The sequence below is a fragment of the Sphaerodactylus townsendi genome, linkage group LG14, assembly GCF_021028975.2.
Source record: "Sphaerodactylus townsendi isolate TG3544 linkage group LG14, MPM_Stown_v2.3, whole genome shotgun sequence".
Taxonomy (NCBI): Eukaryota; Metazoa; Chordata; class Lepidosauria; order Squamata; family Sphaerodactylidae; genus Sphaerodactylus; species Sphaerodactylus townsendi.
The window spans coordinates 29610145-29626723 of NC_059438.1; the positions used below are offsets into that span (position 1 = coordinate 29610145).

General features: G+C 43.6%; 1 protein-coding gene across 1 annotated transcript in view; it reads right to left on the reverse strand.

Moving 5' to 3' along the window:
- Positions 1 to 16360, reverse strand: part of VWF (von Willebrand factor) — a 156143-nt gene extending 139783 nt beyond the window's left edge. The window contains exons 1-6 of the mRNA XM_048515347.1: positions 16257 to 16360; positions 12915 to 12969; positions 12199 to 12348; positions 8685 to 8787; positions 8372 to 8580; positions 4176 to 4300 (exon numbers count right to left, since the gene is read on the reverse strand). Coding sequence (XP_048371304.1) covers positions 4176 to 4300; positions 8372 to 8580; positions 8685 to 8787; positions 12199 to 12348; positions 12915 to 12969 — 642 coding nt within the window. The 5' untranslated portion in view covers positions 16257 to 16360. The remainder of the gene's footprint in view (positions 1 to 4175; positions 4301 to 8371; positions 8581 to 8684; positions 8788 to 12198; positions 12349 to 12914; positions 12970 to 16256) is intronic.
- Between the last annotated feature and the right edge of the window lie 219 nt (positions 16361 to 16579).

The window sequence follows — 16579 nt, forward strand, 5'->3', positions numbered from 1 at the left end:
TTTTGCCTCGAGAGCGAATATATGAGAGCGATGTTTGAAAACGCTCCCAGTCTCATGAATTCACACAACACAGAGGCTCTGGGGGGTTTTTTCGGCCTACAAGGATAAAGGGGCCCTTTGTCCAAAACAGCTGTACTGAAAGTCGTTAGCACAGACACAACTGTCGCAATGGCCTTTTTGTCATTTCTCTTGATTTTGGATCAGAGTCTGTTTGGGATTACATTTACCAGCCTTGAGGTGGGGCCTGGAGTTTCCCCAGAACAGGGGTCCGTAACTCAGAGCTCTTCATTAGATACCATGGATCTACATACTCCTCATCAACCCCTGCCAGCATGGCCAATCGGCAGGGGCTGATGGGATTTGTAGTCCACGAACATCTGGAGTGCTGCAGGTTGCAGACCCCTGCCACAGAATTACAACTGATATCCAAAGTACGGAGATCAGTGGAGGACATGTCAGCTTTGGAGAGCAGATACCATGGCATCATGCCCTTGCTGTTCCTTCCCCTCTCTAAATTCAGTCCTCAAGTCTCAATAAAATCCCCAAAATGCTGTTGGCAAATGTATTCTTAGTGTTGTAGGCAGGGGAGTCAGAAACAAGGTTTTTTAAAATCATTTTATACCTTCTAGGTTTTTACATTTTTGAATTCATTATGCTATTATCCGTAAAACTTTGGTTCATGTATTTTGGGTTCACTCAAACCCTGAAAGGAGGCCCCAGAAGAAAACACTTTTGCCTTGCAAAATGGTCAGCGGAAGAGATAAGAAAACAGGCCAACCGAATAACAGGCGAACAGGCTAAATTAGTAGGTTGAAGGGATTTTTGAGTGTCAGACAAACCTCTACAAGAAAATCCTTTCACACCATTTCTGCTCTCGGGAAAACCTTGATTGGACTGAGTGATATATATCCTTTCTTTGTCATGTGTAACTTTTGCTTTGATGCACTTATGACGCAACCCCTGAAAACACTATAAAAAGTCCAGCTTTTGCATTGTTCGTTGGTTCCTTCCAAGTGCTGAAACCTTGTTGGCTTCAATAAAATTATTTCTTTAAATAATTTTATGTTTGTTGGCTTGAATATTGTTGTATCTAAGACTGTGTTAACAGTGTTACCAGCCCTGGGTTCGGAAACACCTGGAGACTTGGAGGATTGAGCATAGGGAGGGTAGGGTTTGGTGAGGCAAGAGACCTCAGCAGGGTACAGAGGCCTAGAGTCCACCCTCCAAAACAGCCATTTCTCCAGAACTGATCTTGGTTGTCTGGAGATCAGCTGTAATGGCAGGAGATCCCCCAGGTGCCACCTGGAGTTTGATACTCTTATCAGCTCTGCTACATGAGACGCTGAGGAAGGCTACCTCAGACAGTAGGTCTGAGGCACCAGGGTAGGCAGCAAAATTAGACAAATTTCATCCTCAATTTGAGCCTCCGTGAGATTGGGAAGTTCTCTAGCACAACCCTTATTCCAAAGACTGGAGGCACTTGTGTCAATTCATAGGAAGGAGTTCCACAGGCAATCAAACGAGGCCTTGGCTTTGAGTTATTATGAGTCACAGCATAAAAGCGTATTATTATCACAGCCGAGGGAGAGAAATATATTACAACTGGGGGGAGAATTTCCTAAAATACGGTTGCCACGTCTGGGTTGGGAAATTTCTGGGGATTTAGGGGTGAAGCCAATTGAGGATAAAGAATGGGAAGCAGATAGAGCTTATTAGTGGAACCTCGGTTTTCGTCGCCAGCAGTTTTGTTTCGGTTTTCACTTATTCTTTGGGCAAAAATTTTGCCTCATTTTTGGTTTGTCACTTGTTTTTGTCGGTTTTCACGGGCGTGCGTGTGCTAATTTTGCGGCAAAAAATGGTGCCCCGTTGCTTTCAGCATTTGCTACAATGGAGTCTCAGTTTTCGTCAGTTTCAGATTTTGCCGATTGTTTTTGGACAGATTACCGACGAAAACCGAGGTACCACTGTACTGCCATAGATTCCACTCTCCAGAATAGCTGTTTTCTCCAGGAAAACTGATCTCTGTAGTCTGGTTCAATTCTCTGAGATCTCCATGCCCCACCTGAAGTTCAGCAACCATACCTGACCATATATTCCTTCCAGTTATTCTTTGAGCCCAACCCCACTATTTATTCAAGAAACACATATTCTATTTACGAATACTGAATACTGTTGTAAAAGGCATCAATTCTACAATAATAAATGCAACTAGATCAATCAAGACGTCACTATCCAATGAAACAGCAACTTTTTCAGAGTCCTTATGAAGAATGAACTGATTTCACAGGCACTTGAGAACAAGTCTGTCTTCTCATTGTCCTGGAAGGCCTACAGGGATGGTGCTAGCTGGGGGGGGGAGGGGGGGTTAATGAAACTCAAAATAAGCCAGAGACATCAGTCATCAAAAAGATCAAAAGGCAGAAAACAAAACATGTCACAAATCTGTTTTCTAGCAACAAGCTCATCATCTCTACTGTCAGGTAATGTTGAAGGAAATCTAGGCTGAAGGTCACATTTGCAAAAAAAAACAAAAACAAACAGTTCACACCTCAAAGGACTCCTGGTGAAATTATAAACACAACACAATGGAACTGAGTGATCATCCAGCCAGAGTTTGCATGTCTGGAGAAGCAAATGTTCCTGCCTCTTCTTGGAGAGGTTCCAGCTATACCCCCCCTCCCACACACACACACACACACCTCAATTCGGTGTTCTGTTCTGGCATACTAGAATTGTCCAAATGACACTCTCTCTTCCCCCATCACTTTATCTCCAGGCCAGAAGATGCTTCACTTGCTCATTTCCTGTATGCTGAGAGTCTTTTAAAGTCACAGGCAAAACAAAAAAGCAAGCTTCCAAGATTCCTGGATCTTTTGCAGTAAATATCAGTTTTTAAACACACATCTCTAAGTTATCCCCTCTCTCTCTCTCTCTCTCTCTCTCTCTCTCTCTCTCTCCCTCCCTCCCTCCCTCCCTCTCTCCCTCTCTCTCTCTCTCTCCCTCTCCCTCTCTCTCTCTCTCTCTCTCTCTCACACACACACACACACACACTCTACACTTGCCCAAACAAAAAATCCAGGCCAAGTCAATATGTTCTGTATTGTACGATTTTTTCACATAATTAACCCATCTAAGAATTTACATGAACTAGAAACAAGAATTAGAAAGCAAATATTACAAATCCTCACATTCAGCATGAACTAGACATTTGCAGGATACAGTAAGCAGGAATATACATGAATATTCGGGAGGAAGAAAGGGTTAAGATTTTTTTTTAATTTATGCATTTATATTCCCCCATTTTTTCTCCCAAAGCCTGATAACAACAATATGAAAAATATTGTCCATTGAGATCATCAAAATTTAACCCCTCTCTGTCCTTACTGTCTCTTCTGCACATTTTAGATTCTCTCCCCACTTTATGGGAAGTCAGCAGCAAGCTGTTTACTTTGTCATTGCAATGAAGGGTGTGCATCATTTTTTGGGTATTTTGTGTGTAGTGGGGGAGGGTTGGGCTTAATTGATCACGAATTTTTCCAAAAAATTAAAAAAGTCAAATCCCCAAAGTGATGGGGGGGGGGGCTTTTTAAAGACATTCGGATTTTTTTGCGTTTATTAAACACAAACCCCCAAACATTCTGTCGCCTCTAAGCTCCACATTGGTCTTAAAGGCAGCAGGTGGTGTAGAGCTGTAGGTTGGACTCAGCTCAGCCAACACCAATGTTCAACTCTGTATCACCTGTCACCTCTGAGCCCAAACAAACTTTGAAGGTGGCAGCACAGAGCTGGCTGCTGGGCCCAGCCAAGCCGAGACCAGCAATTAACTCTTCACTGCCTACAGCCTTTGAGACTCAGCCAGCCATCGGATAAGTGAGGGGGAGAGGAACGGAGAGAGAAGGGGAGGATTCCCCCCCTCCCCAGTTTTTTTTTAATGGTAGCAGGATCAAAGAAGCCCAAACAATGCCAAAAAATAGAGCATTATTCAAGAGCCACTTTTCGGCTCCATAAAATTGTTGACATTTTTTTTCAGTATAAAGTCCCCTGAAAAATACTAATTAGATATTTGTTACGTGGGGAGTCAGTTCAGTTTTGCAGAATGCACACCCCTAATTGCAATACTGTCACCACCGTTGCCATTCACTGAAGAGAGGCTGGGCTGTTCTTGCTGCACTAACCTTATCAACCATCTCAGATGAAATGTTGCAAATGTGATTCGGGGGAACTGCTCTCTGGCATCTCTCTTCTCCTCTGCGCATGGCCCAGGAGTTGGCAAAATTGTAGCCGTTCTCTTCTAAAGTGCCTGCAGTTGGAGGGAAGGGTACATGAATCCAGCAGCCCAAATAGCTTTATCTTAATCTGAGAACTCGAAAACAAAGCAATCTCCTTTCTCGAACAGTAGGCCGTTTATGGGAAAGTACCCAGGAGTATCTGAGTTAAGCTATAATGCAGAAATATATATCTGAATTGAATTTAATGTTGTAACCATAGATCGTGACATAGCATACATTTTTTTTGAATGCTCATTTTTTTGAAACAGGTGGGTCCCAAAGAATGACTGCCTTGCTAGGATCCTCAAGTTATCATTTGGCAAAATCCATTCACTTTCCTCTCCTGTTACAGGAGAGTGCTTGCATTAAACACAGAGGAATAACATGGTTTAAATCAACAGACTTTGGAACAGGCTGTTCAGGATGTAAAGGACTGAGATCCAAGAATCCACTTCATCCAAGACTCCTCAGAACTGAGACACCAGAATACATTAAATGACCTTGTTCAAGTATGAATCTTAGAGACTGACCTGGGAATACTGGGAATGAAGGATTATGCCTCAGTGGCAGATAGGGTTGACAGCATCCAGATGACACCTGGCGATCTCCTGCTACTACCACAGATCTTCAGATGACCAAGACCAGTTCCCCAAGAGAACATGGACTTTTTGGAGGGAGGATTCTATACCTTCTCCTTCCCAAACCCTGCCTTCTCCATGTTCCACTTCCACAATCTGCAGGTGGACCCAACCCAGCACTGCTAAACCCAGTGGTGAAGCATCTGCTTTGCCTGCAGAAGGTTTTAGGTTTCACCCCACCAGTTAGATGAATCCAGCAGTAGCTGATCGTGAAGAGCTGCTACCACTCTGGTCTGATCCAGCTGGCTTGTTCTTATGTTCTTATGGGACTCTTCAGTTTGGAGAGGAGACGTCTGAAGGGGGACATGATTGAAGTCTATAAAATGATGCATGGGGTAGAAAATGTTGACAGAGAGAAATGTTTCTCTCTTTCTCACAATACTAGAACCAGGGGGCATACATTGAAAATGCTGGGGGGAAAGAATTAGGACTAATAAAAGGAAACACTTCTTCACACAACATGTGATTGGTGTTTGGAATGTGCTGCCACAGGAGGTGGTGATGGCCACTAACCTTTAAGCTTTAAAAGGGGCGTGGACAGATTTATGGAGGAGAAGTCGATCTATGGCTACCAATCTTGATACTCCTTGATCTGAGATTGCAAATGCCTTAGCAGACCAGGTGCTCGGGAGCAGCAGCAGCAGAAGGCCATTGCTTTCAAATCCTGCATGTGAGCTCCCAAAGGCACCTGGTGGGCCACTGCGAGTAGCAGAGTGCTGGACTAGATGGACTCTGGTCTGATCCAGCTGGCTTGTTCTTATGTTCTTATGTTCACTCAGGGCAGGTTTCACCAGTTAGATGAATCCAGCAGTAGCTGATTGTGAAGAGCTGCTACCACTCAGGGCAGATGGCTGACCTAGATACACTAAAGGCCTGACTCAGTATGAGAAAGCTTCATGAATTCAAGTGGGGTGGTTTTAGCATGGCCTTCTTCATGGTTCCTACCCAGTGTAGGCTAGAATAACAACCAAAAGGCCAAAGTCACATGCCAGAGAAACAGAAGGGTGGAAATAGTCCAGAATTTCTCTCACCTGTTGAAGGGGTCAGATCACACCTGCTTCATAGCATCACTCTAAGAATATTATAAATATTTAGAGTGCTGAATTAGTTCCAGCTGGAGCCAGAACTTAAGAGTAGCCGACCTTCCAACTCTCAGTATCAGGGTGGGACGTCTGGTTTCCACCCTCAACATTTATTTTGCAACCATTCTGGAAAACATTTTGCTATGTTTGGAACGAGACATGGTTTTCACCGGATTTAGATTTCATAATTTTTGAGTTTCACGTTGCAAGTAGATCTACAGTTGATTATAAAACACCAGCTTTAGGTAGAAAACTTCCTCAGCCCCCTGAAACAGAAGGAACTCACATGTGCCAAGTACTAGTCAGAAGTTCTTATCTGGCCCGTACGGGTGGGTCTTGTGTTTTGGACTGAAATACCTCAATCTCTCCTCCGCCTTTTGCAGGTGCATCTGTATTCCTGGTGACTTTGTTGCCAAGTAACAAACCATAAAGGCATTCAGTCATCTGGTCGAGTGTTTGCACATGTTTATTTATTTCAAACATTTCTGTGCTGCCTTTCCATCCTTCACCTTGGTACTTCAGACCAACATTGGCCATAGTCTAAGAGACATGCACTGTTCAATAGGAACCCTTCTGTATTTACTATTGGGGCCTTTTGCAAAAACAGCCAACAGTTGTCAGGCCTGTGCCATGCTTAGCTTGGCAGCTCACACGTCCACACCAAGGTCACAGATGACTCTGCCATTATCATCACTCAAGGCTAAGGAGGCCTCCCCCTGCTTACATGTAACTAGTCAATAGAGCTTAAATGTCCATTCTTCTCTGCCTTCCTTCGAAGGAGTGAACTGTCTGTCCTAAACAATGCCGCTGTTTCCACCATCCTTTCAAATGTTGATATTATGGGAATGCGAGGGTGGGGGGATTATGGGTTGAACCTTTCTGTAATTTATAGGTATATACCGAAGCCAGAGAGCCAAATTTTAGACTATCTGAGCCTTGGGCTGACACGGTTCCAATAAAGCTCTTGAAACCTTCTTGAGTATTGTTTGATGACCGGAGTAACAGACCCTTACAACAGTGAGCTTGACATCCACATGAGTTGACTTCACTGGCTTGTAAATATGATTAACGAGAATGTAGCAAAACTAATTAGATTGCCTCAATGTTTAATAACTAGAATTGTTCCTGTTCAGTATTCTAGTTAATGTTAGTTTATCTTTATAAATATATGAAGTTTACAAGATTATGAAGGCAGAATTAATACTTAATTCTGAACATTATTTTTTTTTATTGTACCATTATTATTATCATGTTTGTTTACGTTTTCTTATTTTTTCTTATTTTAATTTTTCTTCCTTTTCTATTTTTTTTTGTTGGTAAAATAAAAATTATATTTTAAAAAAGAAATTAAGTCCCTTGTGACTACTTCTGCCTTCACTGTTGTGATATTCTCATGCATGCCATGATCAAGCGGGATCATCCCCCACAATCAAGAGGGGCACTGATGCTTTGAAATAAGATACAACCCTTTGAAGATGTTGTCCATATAAGAGCATCTTGTAAGTCTTAAGCCACATATACAAATCATATTACAGATTCTGGATAGGTAGGAAAACCTTTCTGGCTCTCCAAATTTTACTTGCAGTGGAAACGCTAAACTTTAACAACCAAATCCCATTTCCTTCAGCAAAGCATTCAACCACCAGATGCTTATGAGTATTGCAGAGATACACAAAGACTGAACATTGCCTAGGAACTTCTTAGATTGCTGTCTAGCTTTGCAGACAGTCAGCAAGCAGAGGAACGCAGCAGGAGCAACATTTGGTCTCTTATCCATTGTTAAATCTTTACAGATTTCCCACTCAGGTTCCTGATCTGAGTCAGTGTTTTCAAAAAAAGGATGTTTTTCAGGTACATTGAATCAACACTGAAGCAAGAACAAGGTCAGTCAGAAACAATGAAAAGGGACCTTTGGCGTTTGGCTGTTAACGTAATGACTCAGTCCCAGTTATAGCGTGAGCAGCATTTGAGCATGGAAAAGCCTTCAATATAACTATTGCTTATTATCTTAAACCCTGTTGAATGATGTCTCCAGGTCTGGATTTATGCATGAACTACATTTTAGAGCTATTTGAGATATTTTTAAAATGACTTAAAAGGACTAAATTACAATTATCGGTAATGCTCTGGGGTTTCTTCAACTTGACATTACTCGCCCCCAAATGCCTGCAGATTATTCATGTGACATCTGAGTGCACCTTTTTATTTCACATCTTGAAATTCAGCAAGGAATGGGTACAATTCTAAGAACCCTTCCCTGGGAGTAAAATTCATTGAATCAAGTGGGACTTACATTCAAGCAGACTTACATAAGTTTGCTCCCTGGTTGTGTTGCTATGCTGAAACTATGCTTCCCATTCATGAAAGCAACTCTGATTCTTACCTTCCTGCGTCATAAAATCGTCCTCAGCAAATCTGTTGAAGTTGCCACATAGCCCGCATGTCCTGTTATAATGTTTGTTTGCAAGGGCAATCTGGATGTTCCCACTGATGTCCACCTTGGCTATGAAGCCGTGCTCTTCACTAGACATCTTATAATAACCCGCCTCAGTTTCTATAAACACCCCGTTGGAAGCATAAGGTATGGAAATCCTGTTGTAAGAAAAATAAAGATTCTCTCATGCTAGGCTCACCTAAGAGCTGGCACATTGCTTGCAGTTTTGAGGTGAAGACTGTATCACCCCTTAAATGGTTACCTTTTGCCACCCTGGGTCACAGTGCCATCTAACGACAGACGGGCATCAAAATATTCCCCAAGATAAAGAGAGAGGCTGTTTCTTCTTCCATTCTGATAGTCACCTGGAAAGAAACAAGAGGTTGAGGAACCTTCTCCTACAAATTAGTTGCTTTTAAAAAATATTGCAGGTCAACCTCCCAAACAGCTTCCTGGAGAGCCAGCGTGGTGTAGTGGTTAAGAGCAGGTGGACTTTAATCTGGAGGACCAGATTTGATTCCCCACTCCTCCACATGAGTGGCAGACTCTTCTCTGAAGAAACAGATTTGTTCCTCCTCTCCTACATTTTTCTGGGTGACCTTGGGCTAGTCACAGTTCTCTCAGAACTCTCTCAGCCCCACAGTTCTCTCAGAACTCTCTCAGCCCCACAGTTCTCTCAGAACTCTCTCAGCCCCACCTACCTCATAAGGTGTCTGTTGTTGGGACAAGAAGGGAAAGGAGTTTGTAAGCCACGGGGAGTCTCCTTACAGGAGAGAAAGGCAGGGTGTAAATTCAAACTCTTCTTCTAGTTTAACCACAGCCTCAAGATTGTAATATTCATAATAGAGAAGTGGACTGGCCACTTAACCTATGGCAGTGGTCATGCTGGCAGGGGCTGATGGGAATTGTAGTCCATGAACATCTGGAGTGCCATAGGTTCGCTACCACTGACCTATGAGGAAATCCCTGGGGGTCTCTGGTAGCCTGGAGAAAAGTGGTCACACCTGGATTTAGCACTAATGGTAATGGGTATAGAAGTTTTCACTCTTGTTAGCCTCCAGGAGCGGCCCTTTGGTACTTAGGTTGTTATGGATCATACTCTATTGCTCTTGCCAGCATGGCCAATTGGCCATGCTGGCAGGGGCTGATGTAAATTGCAGTCCATAAACATCTGGAGTGCCAAAGGTTCGCCACCACTGGTAGCTGTTTTAACATCCCAGTCGGCTCCTCTTGGGACATCTTAAAGAAAAATCCCACACCAGGAGGAGAAAACAAGGGGGCAAATAGGAACAAAAGCAATTGCATACACTCTTCTTTTTGGGGGGTTCCGGCATCTCTGGACACTCCATAGATGCTAACTCTAGTTTGGGAAATTTCTGGAAACATAGAAGGAAAGCCTGGGGATGGTGGAGTTTGAAGCAGAAAGGGAGCTCAGCAAGGATACGATGCCGTAAACGTAAAATCTACCTGCCGAAGCTGCCATTTTGTCTAGGGGAATGGATCTCTATCATCTTGAGACCTGATCCCAATTTATCTGTTTCATTTTCAATCCCTTCAGCCATTGTTTGGTGGGATTACAATTAGAACAAGAACTGAGGAATACAATACAGCTTGAACAATAAAACCATTTGAAAGCATATGCAAGAAATCTGACCTCAGCTCTCTTGTCAGTCCCCATCATTCAAAAACAATTTCAGAATAATGTAATGACTGGAACACAAAACACTGGAGTTGACAAGAGATCCCAATATATCATGTCTAGCTTCTGCAAATAAAGGACATTGTAACAACACAGTGAAATGGTCGCAATAGCTCCAAATGCACAAGAGCAGTTTCTTTCAGTCCTAGGAACACCTTTATGCCCACCTGCACATTCAGCTATTGGCAGTGAGTACCACCTTGCCAATTACCTGTTGTGATTCCAAGAGAACTCCAACCCCCACCTGGAGTTCACAAAGCCTGCCTCTCTAGACCCTTAGGTAAATAGATGTCATCTGAATTAATGGGTTGTTGTATACATTTATAATACATGCCACTTTTAAAAACATTACAGCGGAGTATGCGGGAGCAGTCTTTTGTTAGTGTTTTAAATTTGTTTCATTATTCATCAGGATTTTAAAATATTATATCTTAACTAACAGAAGTTTTATTAATTGAATGGTTTAGGAATGTTAAATGCACTTTCAGGATTTTGTTATGCAGTGGACAGGGTTCCCGTGTGCCTGTTGAACTTCTTGTCCTCAATCCACGGAGTTGTGTCATTATCAAAAAGAAAATGGCTTCGCACTTTTGAAATACTGAACTTGCAGAGATATGAGGCAGTGGTGGTAAAGAGTTACGAAGAAAGTTAAGAAAGGATTACAGCCCACACCAAAGGGCCAGGTGCCCAGATGTGGCACCACAGCTGCTCCGCCCCGCTGTTCCCAAGGGGACTTTCCCGCAGCATGTGGAGGCAAAGAACACAAGAAGCCACTGGAAAGCCTCCATTGGGCTCAATGGATTTATGCCACCAAAAAGCCCCAACCACAACAGAGGCAATGGCTGTGCGGAAGCCCAATAGCATTAGATCCTCCCTTGGCCATGCCTCCAAACTGCCCCTGCTACTCTGGAGGCCCACAGTGACTGCCATGCCCTGGGGAGGGCAAATCTGCCAGTGCAACCCCGCACCACTCTCAGCAGCTAATTTAGCCCCCCCCCCCGCCCCCTGGGATAGGGCTGTAGATGTTGGAAAGAGGCCATTATTATTAAGATGGCTGTTGGAGTTGTGACAGTGAGGGGTCTCCAGGCCTTTGGCTTGTGTTTAAATGAACCTGTCGATTTTATACCTTTACACCTCAGCTGTCAGGTGTTGCAGGCATGTCTGTTACAATTGCCAGCCTCTGGGCCCCACCCCCAAAATCTTCTAGCATTTACTGATCCAAAGAATATATTGCCAACTCTAGCTAGAGAAATTCCTGCAGATTTGGGAGTGGGACCTAGAGAAGGTGGAGTCTGAGTCCACCATCCGAAGTTGCTGTTTTCTCCAGGGGAACCGATCTCCGTGGGTTGGACATCCATTGCAATTCTAAGAGAAGGCCAGTCCCCGCTTGGAGATTGGAAGCCCTAAATAACAGCCCAGTCATGTTTACTTGAAGGTAAATCCCCATGAGTTCAATGAGACTTGCTCCCTAGGAAGTGTCCTTACAATTACCTTCGAACACCCACAATCCTCTGAACTTAGTTAGGCATAACTCTACAGTGGATTGCACTGTAACAGTGAAATTCAATCTTAGGTTACAACAGGGGTGTCCATCGCTGGCACCCCAGATGTTCATGGACTATGATTCCCATCAGCCCCTGCCAATTTGGCCATGTTGGCAGGGGCTGGTGGGAATCGTAGTCCATGAACATCTGGGGCGCCAGAGTTGGACACCTCTGGGTTACAATTTTATATACATTTACATTGGAGTTAGTCTCATTGAACTGGACTGGACCTTCTGAGTAAACCTGCATTGAATTGGGTTTTACATTGTTGGGCTGACTGGCAGTAGCAACGTTGGGGGGCTTCAAGGGTACACTGAGTAATTTGAGGTGCTTTAAGAGGAAGACACTCTGCCTGGGCGCTTGCAGTGCCGTATATATCTGCCATAATAACAAAACAAATGGAAATCACCTCTTGGATTTGCATGTGAACGTAAAGCACAGAGCTGCTTTAGACACTCGATAAACTGGGTGCACCTTTACATGAACAACAGACATGATGGTACTACACAAAAACAAACCTAGCTTAGACTCACCCAAGAGTGAGAAGGACCTCCTGTGACAGTCTCCAGCCAACAGATAACTGCAGTCCCCAGCAAAGTCATACAGAGACACATCAAAGGTCTTAATATGGTCATCTCCAAACAGACTGCAGTGTGTGGAAGGCTGAGCAACTTCTTTTCCAGCTGCAAGGAAATAATTTGATGCACTTTAAAGAGCATGGTGGGCACACCAGAATACCCGACCCCATTGGATGAATGGAGCCCATATCCAGACACCACTGAAATCAATGGTCTTAGAAGGGTGTAACTCTGTTTAGGATTGCATTGTCATGGTTCTGGAGCAGTGTTTCCCAACATTTTCGACGGCCTGGTACCCTTGACCTCACTCTTCATATCTCATGGTACCCCTGCCATCCCCCCCATCTTCCCCTCCCAGTGCCCCTGCTTGCCACCCCTACCCCCCACCACCTTCTCCTCCCAGGGTGAAGGAAAGCACCGTGGGGCGGGAAGTGGCTGCTGACCTTGGGGCAGGTCCTGCCCCCTGGCACTGGCGGAAGACACCACAAAAGTGAGGGGGACTGGTAGCATTGCTGCGGTACCCCTGGGACATGCTCACGGCACCCCAGGGTACCACGGAACCCTGGTTGGGAATCACTGTTCTGGAGACAAATCCCAGATTTTCTTTTGAACAAGAATACCAGGCAGACAAATAATTCAAAGCAGGGATTTCAAACAGCACCCCTTCTTACCTACTGTCAGGATAGGTAGCACAAACACCATCAGAAAATTGGGAGTGGCTGTCATCTAAGAAATAAGTACAGCAGAATGGTTAGAAGACATTCCTTCATATTTTAATTTGCATAGAACACGGTACAAATTACCTCATGAAATAAAGACAATCTAATTTGTACATGTAGGCCATGATCCAGCCAGCATTTGATTTTAACAGAATAATTAAGCACAAGCATCATGCCTTCACCTTGAAGTCAATGGGTCCTAAAAACTGGTGACATTTGATAGGATCGTGTCTGTTTTTAAATTTTTATTAATGTTCCTTCCCTCCCCTCTCACAATTAACATATCTTGATGGCAGAGGTGGGATCCAACCAGTTCTCACCACTTCTCTAGAAGTGGTTACTAATTTTTTCTGAGTGCCGAGAAGGGGTTACTAAAGCAACCTCCCTGCCCAATAGGGACTGGAGGTGCGTGTGTGTGGCGGCGCCACTGTTTGAATCCCACCACCATCGGAACCTGTTATTAAAATTTTTGGATCCCACCACTGCTTGATGGGTGCTCCAAGATTAAAAGGTCATTTCTGAACTATTTCCTGTCCTTATCTCTGTTCCCTTTTTCCAACTCAGTCTAATATGAGAAAAATACATGCTGTGAATCGGTTGCTGGAGATGCACATTTCTGTAATTTCTATGCTTTCAGTGACACGCAAAACATGGATAGCCACACACTTGCAAGAAAGGTGTGGTGATGGCTGCTATCAACACTGATATGAACATATATAATGTTTTAAGCCATATATTTAATCACATAAAGTATATTAGAGGTAATTCATAAAGGATCAGTAAGATGCTGTTAGTTAAACAAAGAGCTGTAAATTCATTAGTAGAGGCCTTGCTTGGGAGAAGGTGGGGAGATTTCTGCACTTTTCAGTAAAGTCTAGTGAACACGCTTTGGAATTTAAAGATAAGAAGTTAGTGGTTGATATGGCAACCATGTCAAAGTGACCAGATGGTCAAAGGAAGGTGGGAAATAGAATCTTACAGAAGAAACTAAACTTAGTTTGCCATGTCTTACATAGGCTGTTGTTGAATTAAGTCCTGTCCAAATTAGAAGTGGAGATTCAAATGGTAATGTATATGTATACCAAATCTAGCCAATGGACAGCATAAGAGGGAGGTATGTTTCTACAGGTGTATAAATTATGTTATGCAAACAACAGCCCCTTTGAACCTCCTTGTATGCTACCAAAGAGAGTTCCCGAGCCGCAGCTTCCAAAGAAACAATAAATCTTTGAAAACTGAGAAATCATCTTCTGGAAAAGGTTTATTTAACCTATCAGAGGGAGCTTCTGTCCTTATCAATGCCTCCTCTTTGCCCTTGACCCAGAGGCGTATCTAGGGAGAATGTAGCCTGGTGCAAAATCTGAGTCCCGTCCCCCATATGGGTGGCTGTCCTCCCCCACCACGATCAAACAACATTTTTTATCATTTAGATACAAATTATAATTTATAATAATTTAGATATAATTTAGATACAAGTTATAATTTCTTAAACCTTCAGATCGCTTGGTGGTGGAAAGTGATGTGGAGTCACAGCTGATTTGTGGTGACTCCAGAGGCAAATTGGCCATGCTGGCAGGGGCTGATGGGAATTGTAGTCCAAGAACATCTGGAGAGCCGCAGGTTGCAGACCCCTGCGGGTTATCAAGGCAAGATACATTTAGAGGTGGCTTGCCATTACTAGCTCCACATGGGTCCTGAGAGAACTGACTGAGAGAACTGACTGGCCCAACGTTGACCAGAAGATTTCATGTGGAGGAGTGGGGAATCAAACCCGGTTCTCTAGATCACAGGTGTCAAACTCGCGGCCCTCCAGATGTTACGGACTACAGCTCCCATCATCCCCTGCCAGCATGGTGCTGGCAGGGGATGATGGGAACTATAGTCCATAACATCTGGAGGGCCACGAGTTTGACACCTATGCTCTAGATCCATCGCTCTTAACCACAATACTATGCTAGCTCTCTTCAGATCACTTAGTAACCAATATATTGGACTCAAAAGTCTAAATTATTAAAACACGGACAAGTATGGCTCATGTGCACACACATTCTCATGAAAGCTCCTATTGCTGTATGCTGTTAGTCTTTAAAGGGCCACTGTCATTTTGTTTTATTTTGTTGTCACAGACTGCCCTGCAACATATACAAATGCTCAGTTGAAAAAAAACCATTTGACCTCAAGTTACATAGACCAGCTGTTCACTGGCTACAATTTACTCCTGCCCCATTATATCAGCAGATTAGTTAGCAAAAGATTCATTTCCACTGCAATCATAAGGACGCTTTCCTCGGAGTAAGCCCCACTGAATAACACAGGACTTGCTTCTGAGTAAACCTGCTTAGGATTACTGCTTTGGTGTACTATGCCTATGCAAAGAGCATTCAAAATGGCATGGATCATTCAGAGCTTGATTACATTTAACCATGTTTAACAGCACTCTAGCGGTGTCCAAGTAGCAGGTCACAGCCTTGCTATGACTCATGGAGGCCTTGCAGATATGTGTGGGAAATTGGTTTCCAAGACTGCTCAGAGTTCTAACAAGGGTAGAGGTTCAGGAGGGCAGAAATTAGCAGCGGGTCCCAAAGGAATGCAAGACACATGATGGAAAGGCTCTGTAGTACAGATTATGGGAGCTACTGAAGTAATATTTGGCAGGGTGTAGTCTAGTAGAAAAGCCTCAATGCAATCCAAAGGGGGGGGGGGAACAGAAATTAAGGACACAGTCAACTGGAGCGTCTGTATCCCAAGTAGATTTAGCTACAATATTGGTTCAATTTGTTCTCTTGACAATTCAATGGGATAAGACAGGCTGAAAGCAAGAGATTTTTCCGGAGAAATTCATTGGCGCTAGCAGGAACTTGTACCCGGGTGAGCAACTTCCCAACACCAAACACAACCTGATGGATCACACTGTCTCTCTCCCTCTCTTAAAGGCACTTCACTGCAAAATACAGAAGTCACGCAATCCTTTGCACCAGAGACATGTGCTCATTGAATGTTTTCATCATGCCCTTTTCCCAAGGCGCTCAGGGTGATAAACATAGTCCTCCTCCTCCGTTTAACTTTCACAACAGCCCTTCATGGTAGGTTGCCAAAGAAACCCAACGTTACTAAATCAGCTTCGTGTTTGAGAGAAGATAAAAATCACATCAGAATAACCAATATGGAAACAAATTGTATGTCAGTTGCAAATTCCTAACGGCAAAAACATTCTGAATTATTTTCTGCGCCTAAAGCCATACTTGGCTACGTCATTAAGAAACATACAGTTAATCGAATTAATCATACAGATACCTTTGCTTCTCTTCAAACAGTCAACTGCCCATCAAGAATGTGGTTCCCTGATGGCCAGGCGGGCTCGTCCTGACTGGTGCAATCCTTCTTCACGAAGCTACACGGGAATGGCCCATGTTGGCTATTTGTTCCTGTTATTTAAGCCAGGAACTCCAGATCACTAAAGGGGAAAGATAAAAGGTGGCCCTTGCTTCCGCCTGATTCTTAACACAATGGTACTAACGGGAAAATCAGTTGCCTTAATGCCTAAAAGGAAACAATGAGGGGAAGTCGTATTAAATACTTTTACATGACAGACAAACCGTTGACACGGGCAGGGGGGA